This window comes from Dermacentor andersoni, chromosome 7 (genome assembly GCF_023375885.2).
Source record: "Dermacentor andersoni chromosome 7, qqDerAnde1_hic_scaffold, whole genome shotgun sequence".
In the NCBI taxonomy this organism is placed as follows: Eukaryota; Metazoa; Arthropoda; class Arachnida; order Ixodida; family Ixodidae; genus Dermacentor; species Dermacentor andersoni.
The window spans coordinates 103,299,076-103,323,134 of record NC_092820.1 but is presented as its reverse complement, the minus strand read 5'-3'; the positions used below and the strand labels follow the sequence as shown (position 1 = coordinate 103,323,134).

The window sequence follows — 24,059 nt, the reverse complement described above, 5'->3', positions numbered from 1 at the left end:
AAGCAGTCATGTTAGACTGAGATACTCTCTCAAGCATTCATGTTATACTGACGTACTTTCTCTCGCAGTCATGCTAGACTGATGAACTGCATGTAAATACTGTAAATAAACCCATATTCCTCGATCTCGATGAGAAGCAGTCCTTCCCTTCAGCAACGTCCTCAGCGTGGATAAGTTGGACGACGGCATGGGCCAGCTACCTTCTAATTCATGCCCGACTCCAATCTTGACAACGGGCTACGAGCGATGGGATTGAGCCCCCAATCCTGACAACTGGTGGCAGCGGTGGGATCGGTAACAATAGTTGGCCCGCCGAACGCATTCAGTTACAATGGCGATTTAGTGACGCCGTGGCTAGAGGTTTGCGGCGGGGCTCCAGGAAAAGATGACGCCCGCGGTCGCAACTGGTTGGCAAAACTTGCACTGCAGCTGGCCGTTCTTAACAAGAGAGAAAAATCTTCTATTGTCAAGGTTGATTGGAGTTTTCTTTCCCAGCGGTGTGGGTTAGCGTGGCGTCTGCTTCGGCGCGACGCTATCAGCCCGTTCCACCAACTGTATCTGGTCTTGCGGGTTGGAAGTTTTCGTCCTCATCCCCCACTCTTCGTGTGAGGAGGAGGAAAAACTTTATTTGCTCTAATTGGTTTGAAATTAGCGGTCGCAGATGTGGTCGGCCGTCTTCACTGTCTTCTTCCCCATCTGCACAGGGTCGACGCCCCTATTTCAGGGCACGACTGAGGGTGGCTACTCGGTGAGCGTGCCTTACTAGTCCATGCTGGACTTTCGGGTCGCTGCTGGAGAGCACCCTCTCCCACTGCTCCGCAATCGGGTGAAGGAGCTCGCCTGAAGAGTTCTCTCGGGGGAGGGTTCTTTTGGCATCCCCACAAGATGTGATCTTGGTCCACCAGGGGGCAGTTACAATCTTTGCAGTTTGGTGGATATGGTGGATAGCGTAGAATAAGCTGTGTTGTTTTTAAGTCGATGCATGATAGCTGGGATACCCTGTAGATTACAAGTTCGCTTCATCTGCATTTACAAAGTAAACTTGTAACTGGTGATTTGAGTCCCAGTGACACGGCCTAGATTAATGTACTCTGTAAATCGGACTGCTGGGCTAATTGCTACATGTTCATAACTAAAAGCCGAGTGCCAGCTTTCCCTCTTGTCCAATGCTTTGCTTTCTGTCTCTTGTGCATATGCAGTACAATCCTGCCAGATCACACGAAAACGTAGACGCAGGGCCTCGAAATTTAGTGGTACATACACACTCGGGATGGCTGGCCAAGAACAGAGAAGTTCAAAGCAAATTAAAGCAAATAACATAGGTAAAGTAAAACAACAGTTCAGAATACGTAGGTTAGAGGTTCTCCCACCGATAAATTCTGTCTGCTGACATTATGTCACGTGCGTTTTCAGACCACATCTCTCACTCGATAAATAAAATCCTGCCGACAGCAAAATCTGACACTTGAGATCAAAAACATCTTCTTACCTATTTTTCTGTTCAAAGGACAGGTTGCAATTGTGGACGAATGGAGACTTATTACCAGTTTCCACCCAATCCTGTAGTTGTCACGGTCCATTCGACAGCCGTTTTTAAGAGACTAAATAAATGAAATGTGTTGCTTTTTGTAAAGTTAACCAACAAAAAGATGATCTACGAGGGTCCTTCAAGTCAATCCGGGACTTTTTTGAAATACTAATAGAACAATTTTCAAAGTGTGGAAAATGGATTTATCTTTCCACATAACCTTCAGGTACAGTCATACACTTGTCCCAGCATTTAACAAACGCCTGAAATGCTTCGGAATAGACAGATTTATTATTACGATGGAACCATTGTAGGACGCCATTCTTCCCTTCATCATCAGTGTTCAAATGTTTTCCTCCAAGAAATTCCTTCAGGCGCCCAAACAGGTGGAAATCACTTGGCGCTAAGTCAGGACTATAGGGGGGTGTGCGGTAATATCTGCGAGCCAAGTTCCTGGATTGTTTGAAATAGACGTTGAGCGGTCTGCGGTCATGCATTGTCTTGCAAAAAGGACACACCCTTTGTGATCAAACCCGGACGTTTCTTCCGTAAACTCTTGTGTACATCAGGCATAACACGACAGTAATACTCACTGTTGATAGTGACACCATGTGGTGAAAAATCAACGTGAATGATTCCGTTTATCCCAGAATACGCTTCCCATCACTTTACCAGCAGATGCAGTTGTTCGAAATTTCATGGAAGGTGGTGATTCCGTATGCTTCCACTGCATCGATTCTCTTTTGGATTCTGGGGCGAAATGGTGAACCCATCTTTTTTCACATGTCACGATGCGATTCAGAAAATCCTGGCCTTCCCTTTCATAGCGTTCCTTCAGTTCTCTACAGACTTCAACTCTTCTCTGTCAAAAGCAGACCGCTGCTTTGGTACCCAGCGTGCACTCATTTTTCGGAACAACAAATGAGCATTAATTATTGTGTTCACTGTTCCTAACGACAGATTACACACCCTTGCAATTTTACGACAGGTTATGCGACGATTGTCAACGATCAGCTGCCCCACGCGCTGAATGTTCTCAGGAATGACTATTGCGGGCTGTGATCCACCACAATCGCGGTCGTCAGTAAAACAGATACAGCCATCTTTGAAACGCTTGCGCCATTCAAATGTCTTACTGCGACTGAGTCACATAACCGTACAGAGCCTGAAGTCTTCTGTAAATTTCAGCAGGTTTTACGCCCTCGTTCACTAAAAAATTCATCACAACACGCTGTTCCACGTAGACGTTCACACTGTTGTCCGCCATCTTGAATTACAGTCTATTCAGAAGCGCGGGAAATGAGCGCCGTCTACCAGTAACAGGACACAGGTGCCAGTTTCTATTGCATACAAAACCTCCAGCCTAGGCGTCCATTTAAACCGGGAAAGAAAAAAGTCCCGGATTGAGTTGAACAACCCTCGTATTTGAAAATTTTCAGCGTTTTGTCAGCATACGACTGTGCTTACGGTAGCGAATGGCACTGTTACTTGTGCGGACATTGTACACAAACCTCTGGCAGAAGGAAGCCGCATATGTGCACATGTCGTCATTATCACTGCAGGTTGGCGCGTAAAAATCAATAGGAAACGTCTACCTAACCTTCACCAAAGTCACCTGCAATTATGCAGTTATTCTGCAAAAGTTCGTTGAAGAAATGAAGTTTCAGGTAGCACTATTCTTGTTTTGTATCCGCTGCCAGCCTCCAGTTTTTCTTTTTTTGCAGCACTCTAAAAAGCAATTATACAAAAAGACTATTTGAGTGATTGTACCAGCTAATAAGCGATAACCATTGTTGTATCACAGAAAAAGAGCACGAAGCCCACAACTCAGGGATGCTTGAAAATCACTTTATTTTCCCACAAAATGGAAAAAAAAAGGTAAAGGCACACGGGCAAAGCATAATCCAAGCCACAAGACCAGATGCACACAAACAAAAGCCACAAAGCTCAACACAGCTCCACAGCACACAGTTCTGGTCAGGAGTGAATCGTTTTGCCCATGCAGCACACGCTAGCACACTTTTATGTACAGTAAAAAAAAAAAAAAAGAAGAAGAAAGCTTTAGGTCTCTGTTCCCTGTGTCATTACTTTTTGCATAAAGCCTCCATGTTACTTTCTGATATTCTGCCCATTCCTCCCCTCAAAAGAGGCCTCTTTCTACGTTTAAGTGCACATTATAAAAGTGGTCCCACAAGGCCCTTCTTCCTTCTTGACTGATGTGCTGCACAAATGTGTTTTTCATTCTTTTTTCTCGAGCCAACATTTACTGCTTGGTGAATGCTTCGGCACTTCTGTGTACAAAACGCTCTTGTGACATCCGTAGTGGCGCTGCTGTCTTTAGTGTACTGTAACAGTAGTTGCTTTAAGCAGCTCGTTTGTATACAAGGTGAAGAGATAGCTATGGCTAGAATCGTGCTGTGGGAACTGGATGGCGTCTTCTTGTTTGTGGGAGGGGAGAAAAGAAATCTGACCTGGAAATGACATGTGCAATGACAGACAGGCGGGAGCCCGCGAAACAACGGCTGGTCTTCATGCTTTCATGACGGTTGGGAGAAACAGTTCCAAACCTGAGAGGCACAGGCCGTTGAAAGCTTCCAGAGACGCACAAGGCATTGCAGTCGTTAGGCCTAACGACGCAGGTTTAAGGCCTCTAGATAGACGAGCAGTGCAACTTGCTTGCGACGCCCCCGTACGAGCGATGACAAAAGAAGAAACACGTAGCAGCCGCACATCGATCCGCCGCCACGAATGACGCCCGCCAACGCGAAGCTCGAGGCCTAAGGCTGCACGGGAACGAAATGACGATCAACGACGCCGCAGGCACGATGTCACCGACCGCACAGATAGTAATTGCTCGAACAAATGGCAAAAAAAAAAACACTACAGTCCTTTCTTGTTAAGCCTAACGGCACACACCGGTGCGACAAAGGCGCTGCGCGCACTCACTGCCGCGCGTTTCCGCACCAAGCGAAAGGCACTCGTCCACAGCTTCGCCAGTCACTGCCGCTAGGCCTAACAGTTCGTGCTCCTGCCAAATGAAAGCGCAGATGCGGACCTCCTCTAACCGGTGAGCGTGAGCGGGTCGGGCGTCATGAAGGGGTGGTGCAGCGCCGCCTCGCGCCGGCGCGGCAGGGGCGGCGAGTCGAAGAAGCACGGGAAGTGCCGCTTGCCCGAACTGTCCGCCTCCTTGTCCTCCTCGTTGTTGGCGTTGGAGTCGGTGCCGTCCCGGCGGGCCCAGCTCACCTTCGGCTCGGGATCCACGATGATGCGGCCAAACTTGCGCATGCGGTCCAGGGCGTCCTGCGGCTCGAACACCAAGTCCAGGCCGCTGCCGGCCATGCGCTCGGCGTACAGTTCGTTGAACGCTTGGGACTGCTCGGCGGTGAAGTAGTTCTTCCAGTCACCGATAATGCCTGCATTAGACGATATAATGGAAGTGTAATTCATCTGATGGATGGAGGAACGCGTCGTCAGCCTTTTCAGAATCGGATGTCCCTATGTTTATTTGCAACAAAGTTGTTGGGGGATCCAGGCTAAAAGCTGTGACAAACAGCGTGGGCGCACCTGAGCCCCGCAATGCGCGCTGACAGCTAAATTATTTGTTTTTTGAGTGATAAGCCACAGATTGTAAAAACCGCGATGCCAATGCACGGCAAGCATGGGAAATGCGCCAGTTGTTACTGACAAAACTGCGGTCTGCCGAAGCCAATGCTTAATTTTGTGCGGGATGCAGCCTCTTTAATGTTGTATAAGAACTGTAAACGTTTTAAGAGCACGGTCACACATGTTGACCCGGCCTTGAGACCTATACACTCGTCATCCCGACAGTAACGTGCTTCAGATGTGCCACTGACGAAGTCCCCGCCACCGGTGACAATGCTCGCTAAAGCGCTGCACACTCTGGTGCGCAGGTGGTGCAGCATGAAGGTTGCACGGTGCCTGCAGCATCTATCCACAAATGCTGATTGCTCAAGCGGAATGCTGCGTTTCGAAACAATACGCGTTACGTACGCAGCGAAGACAAAAGCTTCCGCGTTCAGCATTCACGTTTTAGATTTATTTTTGTCCAGTAAACTGGATGATAGGGAAATCCTGCACGAAAATAAATACCACGCACGAGCGTCAGAGTAGCGTCATTTGTATACGATAATGTTCGCACCGCTAAGCCTGATGTGTACAAAGTATGGACGCGCGAGAACGTCACCGCAGTCTCCGGTGCATTCTGTCAATGTCGGCCGCGGGCCTCAGGAGCCCAGAGTAGTTGTCATCTAATGGCGTTGAATGAGGACGACCGAATGCACACCAAAAGAGAAACCACGAGGTGTGGTTCACCGCCCATTAAAGAAAACTTGTCGGGATAAACATATTAACATAAGAGTCGCGGTAGTTTTCGTCGGCACTTATTTCTTGTCACCGATGTACAGAAACGAATGGTAGAGAAATATTCACTTTGGCGAGAGCTCACTAACACTAAAATTCCCGTAAAGAAAAAAAGCAAGAACGTGGTTGCTACTGCTAACAGGCGCGAACGACAGATGCTTGACCGGGATGTTATCTGTGCCCGTATTGAAGAAACTTCTCTCCCGTAAGCGCATGCCCTGCACTCGAACCAACGCCACCTATATATCGAAAGGCCTGTGCACTCCGCTTTACGGCGTGACGCCTTTACAGGGCCGAAATTCCTATCGCCAAGCCCGGCGTGACGAAAGCGGTGACGTCAAAATCACCGCGGCTGACTCGGCAGCGTTCACATTCACAGTCTATAGCAGTCAGTCCTATTAGTATGACATCACAAAGAAGCGCGTATAGGATTTGTGCTATCCAGGTGACTTTGCTCGAACGCGCGCAACTCGTGATAGCGATACTTGAGCGATCGCTTTCGGCGATACGGTCACCTTTCAAGATTTTGCACGGCGTCCGGTGCCAACAGCGTTCCGCTGTGCCAAGATATTCGCACAGCGCTTATGCTTCGACACGTTGCGCTCATGCAAAATCTCGCGAGAGTGATCACATCCTTGAAAAATATTTTTCCAGAATACCAGCCCCTGAGCGACAACGGGACGATGGCGCCGCGGTGACGGCCGAACGAGGATGGCACTCACGCAAAAGTGGCTTTGTGAAGAACACTGAAAGTCGGCTCGTTTCTCGTGACCGTACCTTTCCGCATGAACTTGGACTGCGTCATGTCGAAGAGGTCGGAGATGGGCAGCACCTCGCGGTTGACCATGTTGTTGTTCTTCATCTGGTCGAAGGTGCAGTGGTTGGCCACGGCGGCCAACGCGTCGGGCCCCAGGGGTCGGCCGAGGAACTGGCTGATGCGCTGCACCATGGAGCCCAGCTCGATCTTGAGCTCCTCGAACGAGACGAACATGACGCGGTCGGGATGCTCCAGGTGGAACTTCCAGTAGGGTAGCACGTGGTCGAACCACGAGCCGTACACCACTGCCGCGGGGGACGAAGCGAGGGAAAAAATGAGAAAGTGGTCAGATCCCTTACTTTTGAGAGAGACTAAAGAGAAACACCTCAGTTTAAACTGATAAGGTTGACTTTCAAAACTATAGTCTGGTTTATTTCGCGGAGAGAGGTTGACTATTACAAAAGAAAACGAGTGTCAAAAGTATCATTTTTTTTTTCGAATTTCGCTCCGAAACCCTCGCGCCAGTAAATCAGTCTGACGTCACCGAGTTGATAATATGGTTTCGTATTTGGGCCGTTCTGGCTTTCTGGTTCAGTAAAGCTTCTTGAAGTTTGCTGAAAGCTGCCTTTTTTAGAATACATTGTAGTACAACAATGTCGATAAAACATATCTGTGCTCAATTTCGCAAGTCCTACGCAGCACTACCGAAGGTACGAGAGGCGTGCACAGGTGATATCCTAGCGCAGCGGAATATAGTTCCGGGCCTAACTGTCCCATTATTGCCGGGATTAGGCTGCTTTATTTCGCCTTGAAGAAGACAAGTCCACTTGTCGAAACGTTGGCTCCTGCATTCACCTTGTTCACGTTTTGCTCATCGCCTTTATTTCTGCTTGGCACATGATACGTTACAGCGATACGTCACGTGATAGGAACTTTGCGCATGCACTTCGTACACCGGGAATTGTCTTCGCGGCTTTGTCTTCGTCCTTTCAACTGTTCGCTGCCGAGTGCTCAACTTGAGCTCCTCATTTGCACGCTACGCGTCGTCTGCAGAGTGGGGTATACCAGAAGTGCAGAGTGGGGTATACGTGGGGTATACGAGAATAGGCGCGCTTACGTTCGACAGGCACTTGGAGGTGCGGAAGAGGGCACGCTTTCGTTACGAATGAAACTCTAGGATGTCGGCGTTAGAGAGGAAGGAATGAAGAAAATAAAAAAGAGCGATGAAGACAACCAAGACAAAAGTGAAGGGGTGCATGATGCACGAAAAGCCAGGGCTCTTTCACCAGTCTCGAGACGAGTTCGTTCATTCAGAATATGGCGGATGAGACTACAGGAAAGAAGCACCGCTGAATACAAATATCGCTTGACATGATATCAGCCAGGAAGATTTCTGGTGGTCAGATACATGTAACCGACATGAATTACTTTATTTCCCATAAAAAGAATTCTATAGTGAGGTTTCGGGTAAAAAGTGGCGCAAAGGCAACTTAAGCAGCCGAAGAACCCATGGAGGAATGATTTGCCGAACTCACTAAAAAAACACTGAAAAGCAGTTTCGGTTTCCTGAGACGCAAGGTAGCATTACTAATTTCACCACGTCCATGATGGCTCCCGATGACTATTTTTTTTATATGTCCGGCGTCTTTTATGTCACCGTGGCTTAATCGTGCTCGAGAGACGCAGTCGCTCTTGTCGGGCTAAATAAATTTTTTTCCTTATCACGGGCATCAATGCAGAGCTACACAGTTTCTGACGTCTGCTATTGGCGGAAACACCGATGAAAGATATAGTTCAGGTCGATGTGTACCGCAGAAGGAAAAACGTGACGCAAAGCGAAAAGAAGTTTATTGGTGGTGGTCATCTGTGGTAACAATCTCGCTTTGGAGGGGCAATTAAGTGCTTAAGACACCTCAACCGAAAGGACATGAGGTAGCGCGTTCTCTGCACCGTATGACGTTGTGCCAAGGGTCGCTCTTCATTTTTGACCGACCGGACACACTCGCTCCTGCCCCGGCGGCGCTGGTTTTTCGCCAAGACGCACGCAGTTTCCAAGAAGAAGCGAGCAAATGATAATGCTGGTCTAGTTGGTCGGAAGTACTGCAACCAAACGAGCGCAGTTGAAATACGCCCGCGTTTCTTCTGCAGCATATTGGGTAAAAAAAGTTTATCCTATTCCCTTTTAACGCGACACCCTTACATCCAATTTCAAGCGGAATGTCTCCAACTAGACCTAAAAGCCGAACGAATGTGATAAGGGACGTGGTTGAAAAGCACACAACAGAAATCATCCGCCACGAGTGTCAACGTAAACGAGCAGCCGAACACTTGGAGAAAGCTGTGCTTCCTGAGCGCTCCACCACAGTAAATTTAAACAACTGGCGCTGAGCCGTGTTCCCTAAGGGGTTGCAGATACTATAGCACCCCTTTCGCTTCACACTCACTCCCTCTCTCTCTTTCATCGAAACCTCCAGGCGGCCCCAAGTTGTGGCGCGACAACACGTGCGTTTAAAAGAACTGCAACAGTCGGCGTTCGGCGGCGAAACTCCAAGCGCCACGAGAAACGGGCCAAAATAGCCACAGTAAGGTGTAATTAGCCCTCGGATCAATCCCGCGCACCGGGGGGAATCGACATTATGCGAATCATTTTGCTGGCAGCTGGACACCCTAAGCTCGTTTTGGCTCGCGCAGTACGTGCCTGGCGTGTCGGCACGACGTGTCCGTGTAAGGCGAGCGCAATGGCGTTCGGCACGTAAGCGCGTGCGTGCGCGTGACAACTGCGACAAGACGGCGGCACGACGACGGCACAACGGCGTGCCCTCCAAACGCGGAGCGCCGCACGCGCTTCCGTTGCGGCACACGAGGCGACTCCTGCTCGGCACAAGGAGCAGCGCCGTGGAGGTCTCACATCGCTGCCGTAACGATGAGCGCCGCCGGTGGTGTTGCAGCTACGGGCGTCGCACCTCGAACGATGCGCGAGATCAGAGCGCGTTTAATTGCCGGCGCCTGCAGTGAGCTATCCGACAGCTTGGCGCGTTAACTGCGCGCCCCGTTCCGCAGCAGTGCACACACAGCAGGTGTCCAGCAGCAACGTTAGCGTGCTTATTGAAGCGAAAAGCTTTACTACGCTAGTCAACACCGCGCTTCGCGCGAGCCAGCGTATGTCGGAATTGGCTTCGTAAGCGTGTTCCGACTTGGCGCAGGTGGCCACTGCCGCGCGCTATGCGTCATCGTTTGACGTTAGCCGCAAGCGCGTGTTTATCGCGGAGGCCGACTATATAACCGCTTGCGAGAGAATAGGCGTGCGCATTCAACATGGAAGGAGAAGAGAGTGATACTGCCGATACAGAGAGCTGTGTTTATTGGCTGTACAGAAATCGCAAGACAATGTGCCCAACAATGTTGAATAAAGAAGTTTAATAATCCTGCATAACCTATGATATATATCATTGATAAGCAATTTGCATAACTACACAAGGCACACGTATAGCATAACCATAAGCTAACCAAAAGATATCCATAAGTGAAACCGTAAGTATAACCATAGGCTAAATCATAAAGCATAACTATGAGCTAAACCATAAGCATATCTATAACTTAAACCACTATAAGCATACCCATAAGTTAAATCGTAAGCATATCCATAGTCTAAATCACAAAGCATAACCATAAGCTAAACCATAAGCATCACCGAACCTTCTCGCTTCGAGATATGCAGGCTTAACCATAGCTAAGCCCCAGCCAATTTTTTTTTTTTTTTTTTTGCTGGCCGGAACTTTGACGCCGCGTCCACGTCGCTTCGTCCTTTCTGCATCCAAACGCACTCCACGGCTCCGGAGACCCTCCAGTGCCTACGCGGGCGCGGAGCGCATGCGCCGTCTACTGATAGTTTTCACGTCCCGTCACGGACCCAGCTTCTCACTCTGCCGGTGCGCCAGCATGGCAGCTACGATGACGTCATTGCGAGCCATCTATAGGGAACACGCGACAACGCCGACGGCGCGCACGCGCCTCCAGTGTCTCAATAACTGCTATGGCAACAAAAGACGCAATCTGCACGAGACTAGACGAAAACAAACGCGTCGCTGCTGTTATTAACGTGGCTGTAGCCAGCGCTTGTGTCGCGTAATGTATCGCTTTTCTTGCTTTTGTTTTTTCAGATACGTCTCTCTCATTGCGTGTACGCTTGCCGTACCCAGAGTGCTGTACCGCAATATATGAAGGAAGCTATGACGCACAACTGCCATAAATGTTTACATCTAAGCGCCAACGCTCGTGCAGAAGCCTCTCGGCGCGGACGACAACCAAGCAAGCAGCGTCAAGGCGAAAGTTCGTCGAAACGAACTGCACCGAATTCGAAATCTCTAGACACAGAAATCGAATCCAGTGGGAACGAAGAACGAGCCGCGTGTTGCTGTATTCGCTTGCAGAGCAAACATTCGAAGCAGTTGGAGCAGGTGTATTACGGCACTATATATGCATACGTGATACGTCGCCATTAGCCCTGACATCCAACCATCATTACAATTTATTTCCATCATGGTAGCACAGCGTTTAAATATTTGCAGTCGGCAGTGCTGCTTTGTGATGCTCCAAGTCGCAAATGCTATAGTGGAAAAGACGCGCGCAGCGACAGGGGAAAAATAATAGTGCCGCCTCGGGCAGAGAGAGACAGAGAAAAAGAAAAATGAGCCGGGCCATACACACATACTTTATTCAGCTTGCTCGTTGGAACAAAGCGTCGAAGCAGTCCATCACGCGCCTACAAATGGGAGCACGTGCATCGACCTCACCCAGCTGCCACTGCGGCAAAACGCAACTCGCCGCTCGCGATGCAAAATCGCGCGCGCGCACAACCGCCGTCATTCCAATGAGAGCGGCGCGTCTGAATAACTCACGACACTGCGCGTCCGTAAACATAACCGGTAAAACAAAACAAGGCCAAGTACGGCCGCTTGCCCGATCGACTCGGGCCCGAAGAGGGCTGGCCGACGAGAAATCGGCCGGCCCAACGTCGATACCGCAGCGGACAAAAAGAGCATAATGGAAAGGCGCCGTCCGAAACAAACGTCACCGTCGTCTGTCGAGACGTGCAGGCGTTCGCCGTGGAAACGCAACCGGAAAGGCCCCTCGAGCTCACTCTGCGTGAGCGAATGCGAAAACGGACATTGGCATCGATATGCTAGCGTGCAAAATTTTCGAAAGCTGCCCCGGAACATTACGCACCCGACAAATGGAAGCGCCCACGACCGCGCGCTCGACGAAGCGAAGCAAGCATCCACGTTCGATAATCGCTTTGCGTACAGCGCGTTAGCCGTGTTCGTCTATATAGCGTGTGTCCCAGCCGACGGCAGCAAAGCTATTCAACGAAAAAAGAAAGATTAAAAGAACACGGCGTGAGATAAGCCATACGTCTTGAAATATTATCTTGCATGCTGTCCTTTGTTTATTAATTGTTTTCGCTGAACAGTTTCGCTAACGTTAAGAGGTACGCCCTATATATAGCCGTCCATACGGCCCCTACCACGGGGTACAATTGCAATGGTTCCAAGGTCGCACTGATCCAGTAGAAACAAATCTCGAGTACTTTTGATGAACGGACGTTGCAAGTGATTAAAATTGAACGGAGAAGACATTTTCAAGCCACGCTCCAATAACATGATTACCCGAATACTGAAGTCGATCCGTTTAGGCTGGTAAAATATGCTTCGTAAAATTTGTTTCAGGTTCATTCGGCGGAACCAAAAGTAAAGTTTATTTCTGGAGGAGCAAATTCAACGGCGAACTTCACTCTATAACCAAAATTTCGCCATTGAAGCTCTCAGCGCTGGCACACGGGCGTGATGTGAGCTCTTCTATTTTGGCAGTCTTGGCGCCCAAAGTGTTCTCAACCTTTCTTGCTAAGCCGAGTCTCTGGTTCTCTCACAATGCGATGTAGCCCTTCTTCGCCGATAAACAATCAATTGACCCCGCGCATGATGCGGTCGAAACGCATGACGTCACGGCAAACTGCTGCGGGAAGATGAGAGAGGCGTCGCCACCCGTCTTTACATCTTGCATCATCCGTGCTGTCTCACCCAACCTCCACCCAGAGCTTCCCTCCAGAGGCCTCATATCTACGGCCTGCATGCTCTCTTGCCGTCTGTCACGACTCGAAGCGTGCCGCGTTGACTGCAATGAGCAGCGGATTGCCCGTAAGTACAAAGTTGAGAGGCATACAACGCTTAACACTTTCTGTAAGGCGTACGGCGACACCTGCCGAGCTGCTTTTAAGACAGCGCACGAAGGCACTTTCGCTCGCTCGCTAACTAACTAACTAACTAACTAACTAACTAACTAACTAACTAACTAACTAACTAACTAACTAACTAACTAACTAACTAACTAACTAACTAACTAGCCAACCAACTAACTCACGAAAGGAGAAAGTGAGAAATGATGAGTATACGTGTGGTTAAATTGACAGGCTGCAGTGCGGCCCTCAATTTTTACACAATTCACCACACGGGGTCGCACGCGAAGTTATCACCGCGACTGCGCGCTGTACGCGAGAAGCTTCTTTCTCACCGTGTCCGGACATGTAGTGGTTGAGGAACTCATCCCAGGAACCCTTGAAGTTGCCGAGGAACGTGCTCATCTTGTGATGGTGGTAGTAGGACACCGCGTTGTCCTTTGGATTCCGGACCACGTAGATTATCTGCGCAGGGAAGGACCGGCAAAACGCAGCGTCATTCTCACGGAACGAGACGCCTCCTCGTTCAAAACGGCAAGGAAAAACGAAAATGCACGCGTCAGTGTTCGCGCTCCAACTGAAGCGTATGAATCCCGCACCAGTGGCTCCGTCGCTATATGGAGTCGCTGTGCTGAGGACGAGGTAGACGGTTCGATTCCCGGCCGGGTCGTCGCCATTTTGGTGGGGGCAAAATACAAACTACGCACGCGTACTTAGACTTAGGTGCACGTTCAGGAAACCAAGGCGGTCGAAATTAATCCGGGGTACGTCGCTACGGCATGCCTCGTAGACCTCCTTGTTGCTTTGGCCTCTCCTCGTTTCGCAATGTATGTCAGTGCCTTAAAGGAAAGCGACCAGTGCCAAGCCTGCATAGTGCGACTTAAACTACACGATTCGAATTTAAATGTAGCTGCCCCTACGGCATCGCTTCATACCTTGCCTTTATCAACGGCGGTCACTTTATCATTACACGCGAAGATACAATAACTGCAACAGGTGGCGGCTAGCACCTCCAGAGAGGCAATGAATATTTACGTTATACGTGGCAGGCGACGAGGTAGCGCTGAGAAAGATGCAGCCAGATCCCCACAAGGAAAAATATTCAGGCCATCAGAAGCAAAGCGGCGCAAAGTACGGAAGCAAAGGGAAGCAACCGACACCCCTCAGATAACGCGGGAAGACCTGCGTACTTTCTGAAGGCACGCAGGGTCACGTGCTGCGACGTAAAGCAAACGTCACCAAGAACTAGGATGTCGCACCGAAACTTTTTTCTGGTTCCGTTCGGGTTCGCACACTTCGGTTCGGTTAAGGTACAGCTATAATGGTTGAAACCGGCCCGAAGCTTTGTGAAACGATTTGTTGGGGTTCGAATAAAAAGAAGTACATTCAGGTGCCGCTGGTTTCTCGCAAGGACCGGCGGTACACTTTGAGAGACAATGGATTTCGCTTGGAATAGAACTATACTGCGAACAGTTTCCGTTTTCGTGGGCATTAGCTCAAAAAATATACCAAAAAATGATATGTCAAGCACAACTGTATATAGGCATGTCAGATTTGCAGATTCAAAGGGCTTCCTGGCGCCCTGTGAGGCTATAAGTTTTTTTCCAATGCAATTTTCATGACGTGTAAAGGAGCCCTTGCAAACAAACCTTACGCAAAGTTGCCACGCTTAATTTATTGCGAGTTTTTAACAGGTCGTATTAATAGAAGGTGTAATTAGTGATTTCTTAAGCGTTCGAGGAATTCTGGCACCCTAGTGCCGCTGCGGAGGCCGCAGCTATCCGATACAGAAAAATACGCAACACACAAAAACTTTTTAACAGTGCTTCGCTAAAGCTGCTCACGCTCGTTGTCCACATTGCATTGTAAAAAAAAAAAAAAAATAATATACCTTATCTAAAATTTAGGTGAACAATCAATGCGTGGAAATTTTGTAAAAGTAAATGAAAGCACCCAGTTATAAGAGAACGCGTAATATAATTTCCCTGAAGTGAGCAGTCATAACTAAAACAACCTTACTAATACTTTCTGAATCCATAAATTTGCAGTTAATAAACGTAGTGAAAGCGCTCGAGACACGTATAGTATTTTAAGTAAGGTGCGTAGCTACCGCGATAATGCAAGGAATATTTTGCACAAAAATAATTTAAAATTCAGGATGCCAAAAAAAAAAAAGGAAAGGAAAAAGCAAAGTTTGTCCGATTTTGCAGAACCACAGTTCAATATTCAGAGAAGCGAAAGTCTTATGCTTCGCCTACGCACATTTAACACATCAGCCATAACCGCCGTCCATTATCACCAAATATGACTTAGCTGGCTCTTGGTCTTCCAGTACCGCTGGCTAAATTCTACGGCGATTCTTAAAACGCACTTATGTCGTTCTGGAGCGCTTCCATAAGCAATTTAACACAAAGGCAGCAATGCATCCACACACTTCGAACTGTGCCTACACGTCCCCCCCCCCCCCCCCCCCCATCCATAACCTGACGGCTATTTCTACGAAATGTAAACGAAGTAACTCGTTTATTTCACCGAGAAATCTGCGGGTGCCCTATGTAACGCACCAGAATGGGAGGAGAGCGAGGGCTCAATGATTATTTGCAGTGCTCACAACTAGGCCAGAAACGTTAACCTTCCGTCCACGATAAGAATTAACATGCCCCCCCCCCCCTCTTTTTTTTTTAAACGAATGTGAGCTCAGCGTGACGAACCGTGCTCTAGGAACACTGGTAAACGTATGTACAGATGTGCAAAGTTTTGCATTACTTGCTCAATCATGTTTTTTTTTAAAGGCTGAAAATTATCCACACCTGTTTAATTACAGTTTACAAAATTACAATTACAAAATTACAAATGATTCATCTGGATCATTTACGGAAAATTCCGTAATCTATACGAAACAAGGTGGCTTGTTTGGTACACGTAGGTGGAAACCTGCTCTGAATCTTGCATCAAATTATGAAGAAAACAGCGTTCATTATTTATTGACAAAACTCATAAGCCCCGAAAGATTGAACTTTGCCCACAAGTTCCCGTTAACACGGTCTCTATGTCCACTGACTGTGAAGTCGGTGTCACGTAGAGTTCTTTCGGTCGGCTGGGAAATATAGCGATTAACATTGCCCAAGGAAGTTTGCGAAAACCGGTAGTCAACTGGCGCTCTTGAAACTTTGCCCACATATCACCCATTGGACCCTTGAAATTGTAATTTTGTGCCACGTCACTTTGTTCAGGACACTGGGCAAATTTCCTACGTGGTTCACAAAACACGCTTGTCTAAGTAATAAACTGCAAAGGCTGCAGATAACCTGCACAGTTCAAACTTCATGTCATGCATAACATGACTCCTATGCGCTCTCAATATAGAATTGCTGCAGATTTTGGTTCTCCGAAGGCAGAGGGGAATCTGTGCGAGGGTCTTGTATAATTAATACGTCTAAACAGGTAGAAAACGAGGACTTATGGATTTTCATTTAACCCCTAACGTTTCCTCTTCCCATTCCCTCTAAATTTAGGCTTGGTGAGTGATGTACTTATTGCAGGGCACCGTTAAAACATACATATAACGTTCCCAGGCGCTTGTAAAATCGCACTAACAGTATCGCTGTAAAAGTACGTAGTGCGGACAGTGAGCAGAACTTGGTAAACATTGCATGACATCTTTAGTAAAACGCACTGCTAGGCTAGTTGTGTATGCACGTTCATAGCTAAAAAACTGAGCAGGGTAACAAGATGGAATAAGAGAGACCACATCTTCTCGAGAGCTCATTTTCTACCAATCACGTTCTTTAGCGGCGCGAGTCGAGATTTCGGACATTTTTCTCGCATTCGATTACGACACGTGCGTTCCATCCGGGCTTTCTTTCGAAGTGCGCGCACGAAGTGCTTCGCAAGCTAAACTCAACGACATTTCAACGCCGTAGAGAGAGCCTGCGATGACAAAAAATTCGCGAATAATAACACGAGCGCCACGAAACGAAGTCCGCTCTCCCTCTCCATCCATTAGGTTGTCGCCGCCTGCGCTTTGCCGTGGAATAAAATTTCCGCCAAGCCACAATCGTGCTGCAGAAGTAACAGCAGTCAACGAAATTACAGTACAAAGTGCAACACGCATGTCGGACAGCCCATTCAGTTCGCCAGTGCTGCCGAACACGGTAGCTGTGCCCAGGGCACAGGCAGCATCCTCCACCACGACGCAGTGCAGCGACGGTCTCTCTAGACAGTGAGCGCAGACCCTGCGCACAGTGCACAGTTGAGCCGAACACGCGTGCAGTTCAGCGAGCCAGTGCGATCACCGTGGCGAGTCACATGACTGTTAACGCGCCGCGCATTGAGTCGAACTGACGCAAGAGTTACAGGCGTCGTCTGCAGTAGAATTTCGACGACAGCGACCCCTGGCTGGGCTTGTGGTCAAACCGGTTCGTAACGGTCACTGCGAAAAAAGCTCCGTTTCGTGTTTGGTTCCAAGATGGCAGAAAAAAAGATCGGTTCGGTACCGGTTCAGCTGAAAATAAAGGTTCTGCGCCGGTATTTTGTTGAGTTTCGGTGCTGTTCCGACACCCTGCCAACATCCATATCGATATTTAAACTAACATCCCGTTAGCTTCTGAGATCCGGGCCACACTTAGCACGATCGTCTTTTTATTACAAAGCTTGATCTGCAGTCGGCCGCCCCCGCGCACTCCCATGTGGCGTCATGCGCGTGAGAGAGCGCAGACCTCTCTCTTATATTTAGGAGCTGTTCGAAACATCAGGTCCTCGATTAACTGCGCGTTATTGTAAAGCAAACAGAAGGAGAATCACGCTTACTACATCGACAACTTGTCGCGCCTGTGTTAAGCGTTAACAGAGCCTTGTTAAAAATAAATTATGGGCTTTTACGTGCCAAAGCCACGATCAGAATATGAGACACGCCGTAGTGGGCGATTAATTTTGACCACCAGGGCTTCCTTATAGAGTGCAATTGTATCCAAATACACGAATGTCCTTGTTCTTGGGCAAGTAGACGCTTAGGTTTACTATACATGTTTTTCTAGTGACAAAGTAGAAGAGCGGGAAGCAGCGGAACAGGGAAAAGGAAAGACACAGATAATTTCCACAGATGACGCTTCTCTGCGTCCAATAGTCGCAGTGGCTTAAAGTGTTGTGGTTATAGTAGCTATAGTTAGCGTTCGGCAACGAAGGTGCCCCACAACTGGGTTGCGCTAGAGGACGCGTCCTTAGCATCGACTGCGTTTGCATCGGGGGCACGAGCACAACCACCTCCGACGACCACGAAAACGGGCGAGGCAGCCAAGGAAACCTGTTTGTCTTAAAAATAAACAGCGAACTCGTTCAAGAACTGCCCAACAGCTGACGAAAAAGTGTGAAGTGAATCATTTGCTTCCAACAGCCGAGTTCAGTAACAGCAGCCGCGGATATCACCTCAGAGAAACACTGTTGGTGCAGTGACCCTGGCTCCCTAAGGCGCCCGCCATTTTAAGAGCGCGCGGGCGCCCGATGTCGCACGCGCATTTTCACCAACCCGGTCACGTAAGGGCTGCATGCTATACGGCAAACACAATCGCGCTCGCGAAGAGGGCCCAATGAAGCTCATGCCTCGCGCGTGTGTTGTTTGCGGCGTGCATACCAAAACGCGCGCACACGCGCTGTCACGGCGGGCAAGCACTCTCATCGAATCGCCGGGGCGCCGTTTCGAAAGCCCGCAACGCGATACGCAGAAAGGCCGCAGCTGTGCGCGCTGCGCGATCAGATATGCAGCGCGGGGGCAGAGCACGCGCGCGCTTTCCTCGAAGCGCTTGGCGCTGCATGCCGCGCCTTATAAACCAACCTCCGCTGCTTCCTCATTGGTCGAAGTGGAGGGACCACGTGAGCGTGACCAGAGCTGGCCGCGGGCTTGAGACCCGGCCGACCAGCAGTGCGCGGCGAGTGAATAGAATTGCGCCCCTGGGTATAGCGTCACATCGTCTGCGTGCATTCGAGCTGGCGCCCGACCAGCGTACACGCGCGAAATACGCGGCTCCACGGTCACGCGAGACGAACGCGCTCGAGGAGGCGCCGAGTCGAGGGCTCTCTTTATTTCGAAATGCTGAGAAACACAAACGGAGAGAATCGCAGCGGCCTTAACCGACGTCAGGTCGAGTGTACACTCGCGAAGCGACAGCGTTGCTGCGCCACGGTGTACACCCTGGAGATCATCATCACGAGAGATCATCATTCCATCAACCATTGAGAGAGAGAGAGAGAGAGAGAAAGGAACACCGAGGGAGATTCAACGCCACTAACACGGCCTCAAAGGAAAACTTTAGAAGAAGGGAGGGCCCAATTCTTGAATGCAATACACACGACAGCAAATATCGGCATTTTACGCGAAGGCCGCATCACAAATCACGGATACCTCGAGACAGGGTCTCGAGGAAGACCCGCACAGACGGGCGGAAAATTTTTCCGGATACGATAATGAAGATCCGGACACTCGCGGTCGAAGATAGCGGATTAAGCCTGCAACGTTTTGTGAGTCTAGCAACAAGCGCTGTTCTTTAGCCAACAAGACAATTTGTTTTCGAGGAAACAAGATACTTCTCGTCGTTCAATTGGGACAACAGATGCAGCCATCGCGGCCAACCGTTGTTTCTTCGCAAACTTCGCAACCTGTCGGCGTACACTGTCGCAAGGAACTGGTAAAGGCTGTGCGTGTTTTGTGGTGCTCTTTGTCCATCACTACAAAACACCATATATCACCATCAAACGCTGTGGTGTCGAAGCGAAGCGGGATGGATGGGCCAACAGAAAGCTCACCTCGATCTAATGGGTTACTGGGGAAGCAATTTTATAGCGATACCTTCCGGTCGATTCTACGTGCCACTCTTATACATCACCGACCGTTCGTGGCCGGCTGATAGCTTTGATAGCGCGGGCTCCGCCCGCGTTATCAAGCGCGATAAATGTGAAAAGGGACAGCTTAAGGAAAGGCATCGCTACAACATCGCCGCTATGGTCTCAAGCACACACCCACCATTTCTATCGAGCCAGTTCCATCAGCAATACGTTTTCTTTAACACCCAGAACTGACTCAAAGTGGCGCTACCGACTATCCGGTGCACTCGGTCTCGAACAAACTTTTTTGACAGCCGTGATCAGGTCGCCGTGCTAACAAAAGCCCGGAACAAAAGCTCGGAACAATGAAAATTCCGGCTGCAGTCCCCGCCCTTACCAAGCACGATGAGCCCATTAGCGATCACCAGTGAAAGCGTAATGGACGGGAACCGACCACACTGAAACGAAGGGGGACGGCAGAGGATGACAACTAAAAGGGGGGAAAGGAGGCGTATCGAGGGAAGGAGACGACCCCACCTAGCAACGCCTACAGCTCTCTCGATCACCGGGTTACGCGGCAAAAGCAAGATCAAACATCCGCGCTGCTCTTCCGCCAATGAGGCTCGCGAAAAAGACCGCGCACCGGTTTATGGCGCTTCCAAATTTAGAGCGGCAGAGGCGCAATGCTATACCGTGTCACGGGCAGCCTTCCCGATATAGAAGGCGTGCAGTGCCGAGAATGAATTATGTATTTTTCTTTTCTTTTTATTGCGATCGCGTTCCCAGCCCTGCCTCTGTTATCGCCGCAGACACAACTGCGACGGTCTTTTGTTCGCGGTCCAGAATGCCCGCATAGCTGCTACAACCAGGGCCATTCGTTGTCGAGGCGCACTAACGGGACGACCGTGAACAGTAGAAAACAAGTGTTCTCTTCGAGCTGTACTTTTTTCTCCCTTACAGAAGCGTGCAATGGATAGGCCCGAATCGATCCTACCAAAGTGACCTATACGTAGCACTCCATTACGAATCCAAAGGCGTCTCGAGCGCGGCACTGGAATAGGGTAAAGAGCAGTCTTTGTTCAGCGAACAGCAAACAGTTGAAGGGAGCCACAGCGAAGAACAAGGGCACAAGGGCAACATAACTAAGACCGAAGAACGTGACGACGAAGATGTTAAAGATGAAAAAAAAAAAAGGAACGTTGGGCAAAGAGATTGCTAGGTGAACTGACAAAGCTATAGGGAGTATATTCATAGTTAAGCTAGGATAACGTGAAATTCTGCAATAGACAGTTTGCATAATGTCGACAACTCTCTCTGCACATTCGGTTCCCGCCCCGACCGTGAAAAATCGATGTGCGTGCGGACGCGTGGAAAGTTTGTGGGACGCGCACCTTCCGCTGTAAGTTCTAATAGATGACATGATATACGGTATTCTCGCATACACACAGGTGGCGTGTTCGCCGAATAACATGGCCTTACTACGAACGCTGCTTGGCTCCCCCGCCACGGGATCGAAGGAATGTCTTCGCGCTCCCACGGGTTCACGGCGAAGGTGCCGTTGACTGCAAAGTGATATAGGCGGCGGAAAGAAGCCTCGATTGCACGAGATACCACTTGTTTGTCGAGCCTTACCAGGTCAAAATCTACCTAAGCAATTAAACCACACGAAAAAGAGCGAAGCAAATTAGGCAGCGCGGCATACTGCGTAAGCATGACCTTGCAAACACTACAGAGTATCCACACGGTCGGGACAGCTTGTCGCTGCCACCGTTGTGCGACATCTCACATTTGGCTAAAGAAATGTGACTACTATCGCTATACGCGGCTACACAGTGTTTCCCAGCTAACGTCCCCCAGCTGTTCGAAGAAAACAAAATTGAAAGAACACCGGTGCAAGATTCAATTATAAAATCTACGGCAATCGGTCGCCGGACGTGAGACAACCGAACATTGTACGTTTGAAATCGTGTCTCACACCGTGTTCTTTTTTTTTTCTTTGAAGAGCTTGGCTAACGTTAGCTGAGACACAGTACCTGTATAGAGGGCGAGTGACGCGGCTCACAGCACTGTGCTCATGCTCGCGAAAAATGGGCAACTATCCATTGGCGCACTGTAAGCGTTCTTTCAAGTACAATGAGTGGTGAATCGAAGCAGCGCTGCACTTGATCCGAACAGTCGGAGCTACAACGAAGCAACCGAGCTCACGGGCGAAGTCGGCTTGTTAAACAGGGACTGTCCGCGTAGAAGTACTGCTCGAACGGCGGCTCGCAGCAGTAGGTTGGCACGTTCAATAGCAGAGAAAGGAACGCTGCAGAAACTGCGCGAAACACGGAGACGCGCGATAGGGCACCTGACCGGCGGCTAGAGCCGGCCGGTGTCCATCTTCCGCAATAAGCCGCCTCTGGCCACTACAGCGGCGCTGGGTTGCCGGCATTACGCGAGTCCCGTATCGCGAATATAGAACAGCTTTGACGGCGAGCGGAAGCTTGCTACGGCTGCAAGGGCGGAAAGATGAGACGTGTGGCGACGTTGCAGTGACACTACCGCACCAACTTCTAGTGACGTCAGTGATGTCGTGGAACAATATGGTAGGGTGTAGTCGACTGCAAGTAAAAAAAAAAAAAGCTGATTTCCATTTAAACATAGGTGAGCACTTAAGGTGACAATTTATGCCAACTTTGTGTGCACCGAAAACGACGCAAATGTGTTCCAACATAGTGTATTTGGTGACGTCAAGGTAATGTCATCGGCATGGCGTCTTTTTATTTATTGTTTTTTTATTTTATTTAGCGCACACTCGGAGCCTTTGTGAAGAACTTAAGCTTCAGGCACGAGATAAAAGGGTTCGGGTTTCATTTTCTCCGTAAACGAGTCGTCTTTCTTTTTCTCTCTTTCGAAGAAACGCACTCTCTGAACGTATGCGAAGAATGCAATCTCTGAACGTATAACCACCAGTCGAGACTGATTTCGTAATCCTCCATGCTTTCCGCATACCGCGTGCGGCTCGCCAACGTGAAGTGACGTAGCACGTTCTGCAGGTGTGAACCAGGTGTTTGAGCTGCAAAAGCTGCGCATATATCAACCGGAAGGTGGACTGTGACTCATCATCGCACACAGGGTGTGTGTTCCGATTCCGGCCAGCTTCGGAGACAGTCTACGTGACATAGTTGAGAAGAGAGCTTCCAGCCCAATTCATGGAACGCATCTAGAACGCGTCCCTGCAACCTGACGCAACCACGTGTCGACGAGAAATAAACTACGAAAAGCACATCGCCATTTCAGAGCACAGCTCTTAGACGCCCGTTCCTGTGGGCGTCACTTGCAGCCGGGCGAACGAGCGCAGCCAGTGATGAGAGCGAACGCGGCGCGCAGCGGGGGATGAAAAAAAAAAAATTGGCTGGGGCTTAGCTAAGGTTAAGCCTGGATATCTCGAAGCGAAAAGGTTCGGTGCTGTTTATGGTTTAGCTTATGGTTATGCTTACGGTTTAGCTTATGGTTATGCTTTATGATTTAGCCTATGGTTATGCTTACGGCTTAGCTTATGGATATACTTTGTCATTTAGCCTATGGATATGCTTACGGTTTAGCTTATAGTTATGATCTAGCCTATGGTTATGCTTACGGTTTAGCTTATGGATATGCTTTGTGATTTAGCCTATGGATATGCTTACGGTTTAGCTTATGGTTATGATTTAGCCTATGGTTATGCTTACGGTTTAGCTTATGGATATGCTTTGTGATTTAGCCTATGGATATGCTTACGGTTTAGCTTATGGTTATTGTTTATGATTTAGCCCATGGTTATGCTTACGGTTAGCTTAAGGATATGCTTTGTGATTTAGCCTATGGATATGCTAACGGTTTAGCTTATGGTTATGATTTAGCCTATGGTTATGCTTACGGTTTAGCTTATGGATATGCTTTGTGATTTAGCCTATGGATATGCTTACGGTTTAGCTTATGGTTATGCTTTATGATTTAGCCTGTGGTTATGCTTACGGTTTCACTTGTGGATATGCTTTGGTTAGCTTATGGTTATGCTATACGTGTGCCTTGTGTAGTTATGCAAATTGCTTATCAATGATATATACCATAAGTTATGCTGGGTTATTAAACTTCTTTATTCATCACTGTTCGGCACATTGTCTTGCGACTTCTGTACAGCCATCAACACAGCTCCCTGTATCGGTAGTATCACTCTCTTCTCCTTCCATGTTATTTCGCCAAATTATTTTGGCTTCAGAGTAGGATCCTCGACTGATTGTGCTATACTTTCTTTCACGGATAAAATAGAAGGCGCTATAGATGCCGGTTTCTACGCAGAATCAGTTTTTATCGACTTATCC

The 24,059-nt window shown here is 48.9% G+C and overlaps 1 protein-coding gene across 1 annotated transcript in view; it reads right to left on the bottom strand.

Moving 5' to 3' along the window:
* Positions 1 to 3,355: 3,355 nt before the first annotated feature.
* LOC126534010 (uncharacterized) overlaps positions 3,356 to 24,059 on the bottom strand; it is an 85,956-nt gene continuing 65,252 nt past the window's right edge. Inside the window, exons 4-6 of the mRNA XM_050181222.2 lie at positions 13,233 to 13,362; positions 6,686 to 6,970; positions 3,356 to 4,941 (exon numbers count right to left, since the gene is read on the bottom strand). Coding sequence (XP_050037179.2) covers positions 4,589 to 4,941; positions 6,686 to 6,970; positions 13,233 to 13,362 — 768 coding nt within the window. The 3' untranslated portion in view covers positions 3,356 to 4,588. The remainder of the gene's footprint in view (positions 4,942 to 6,685; positions 6,971 to 13,232; positions 13,363 to 24,059) is intronic.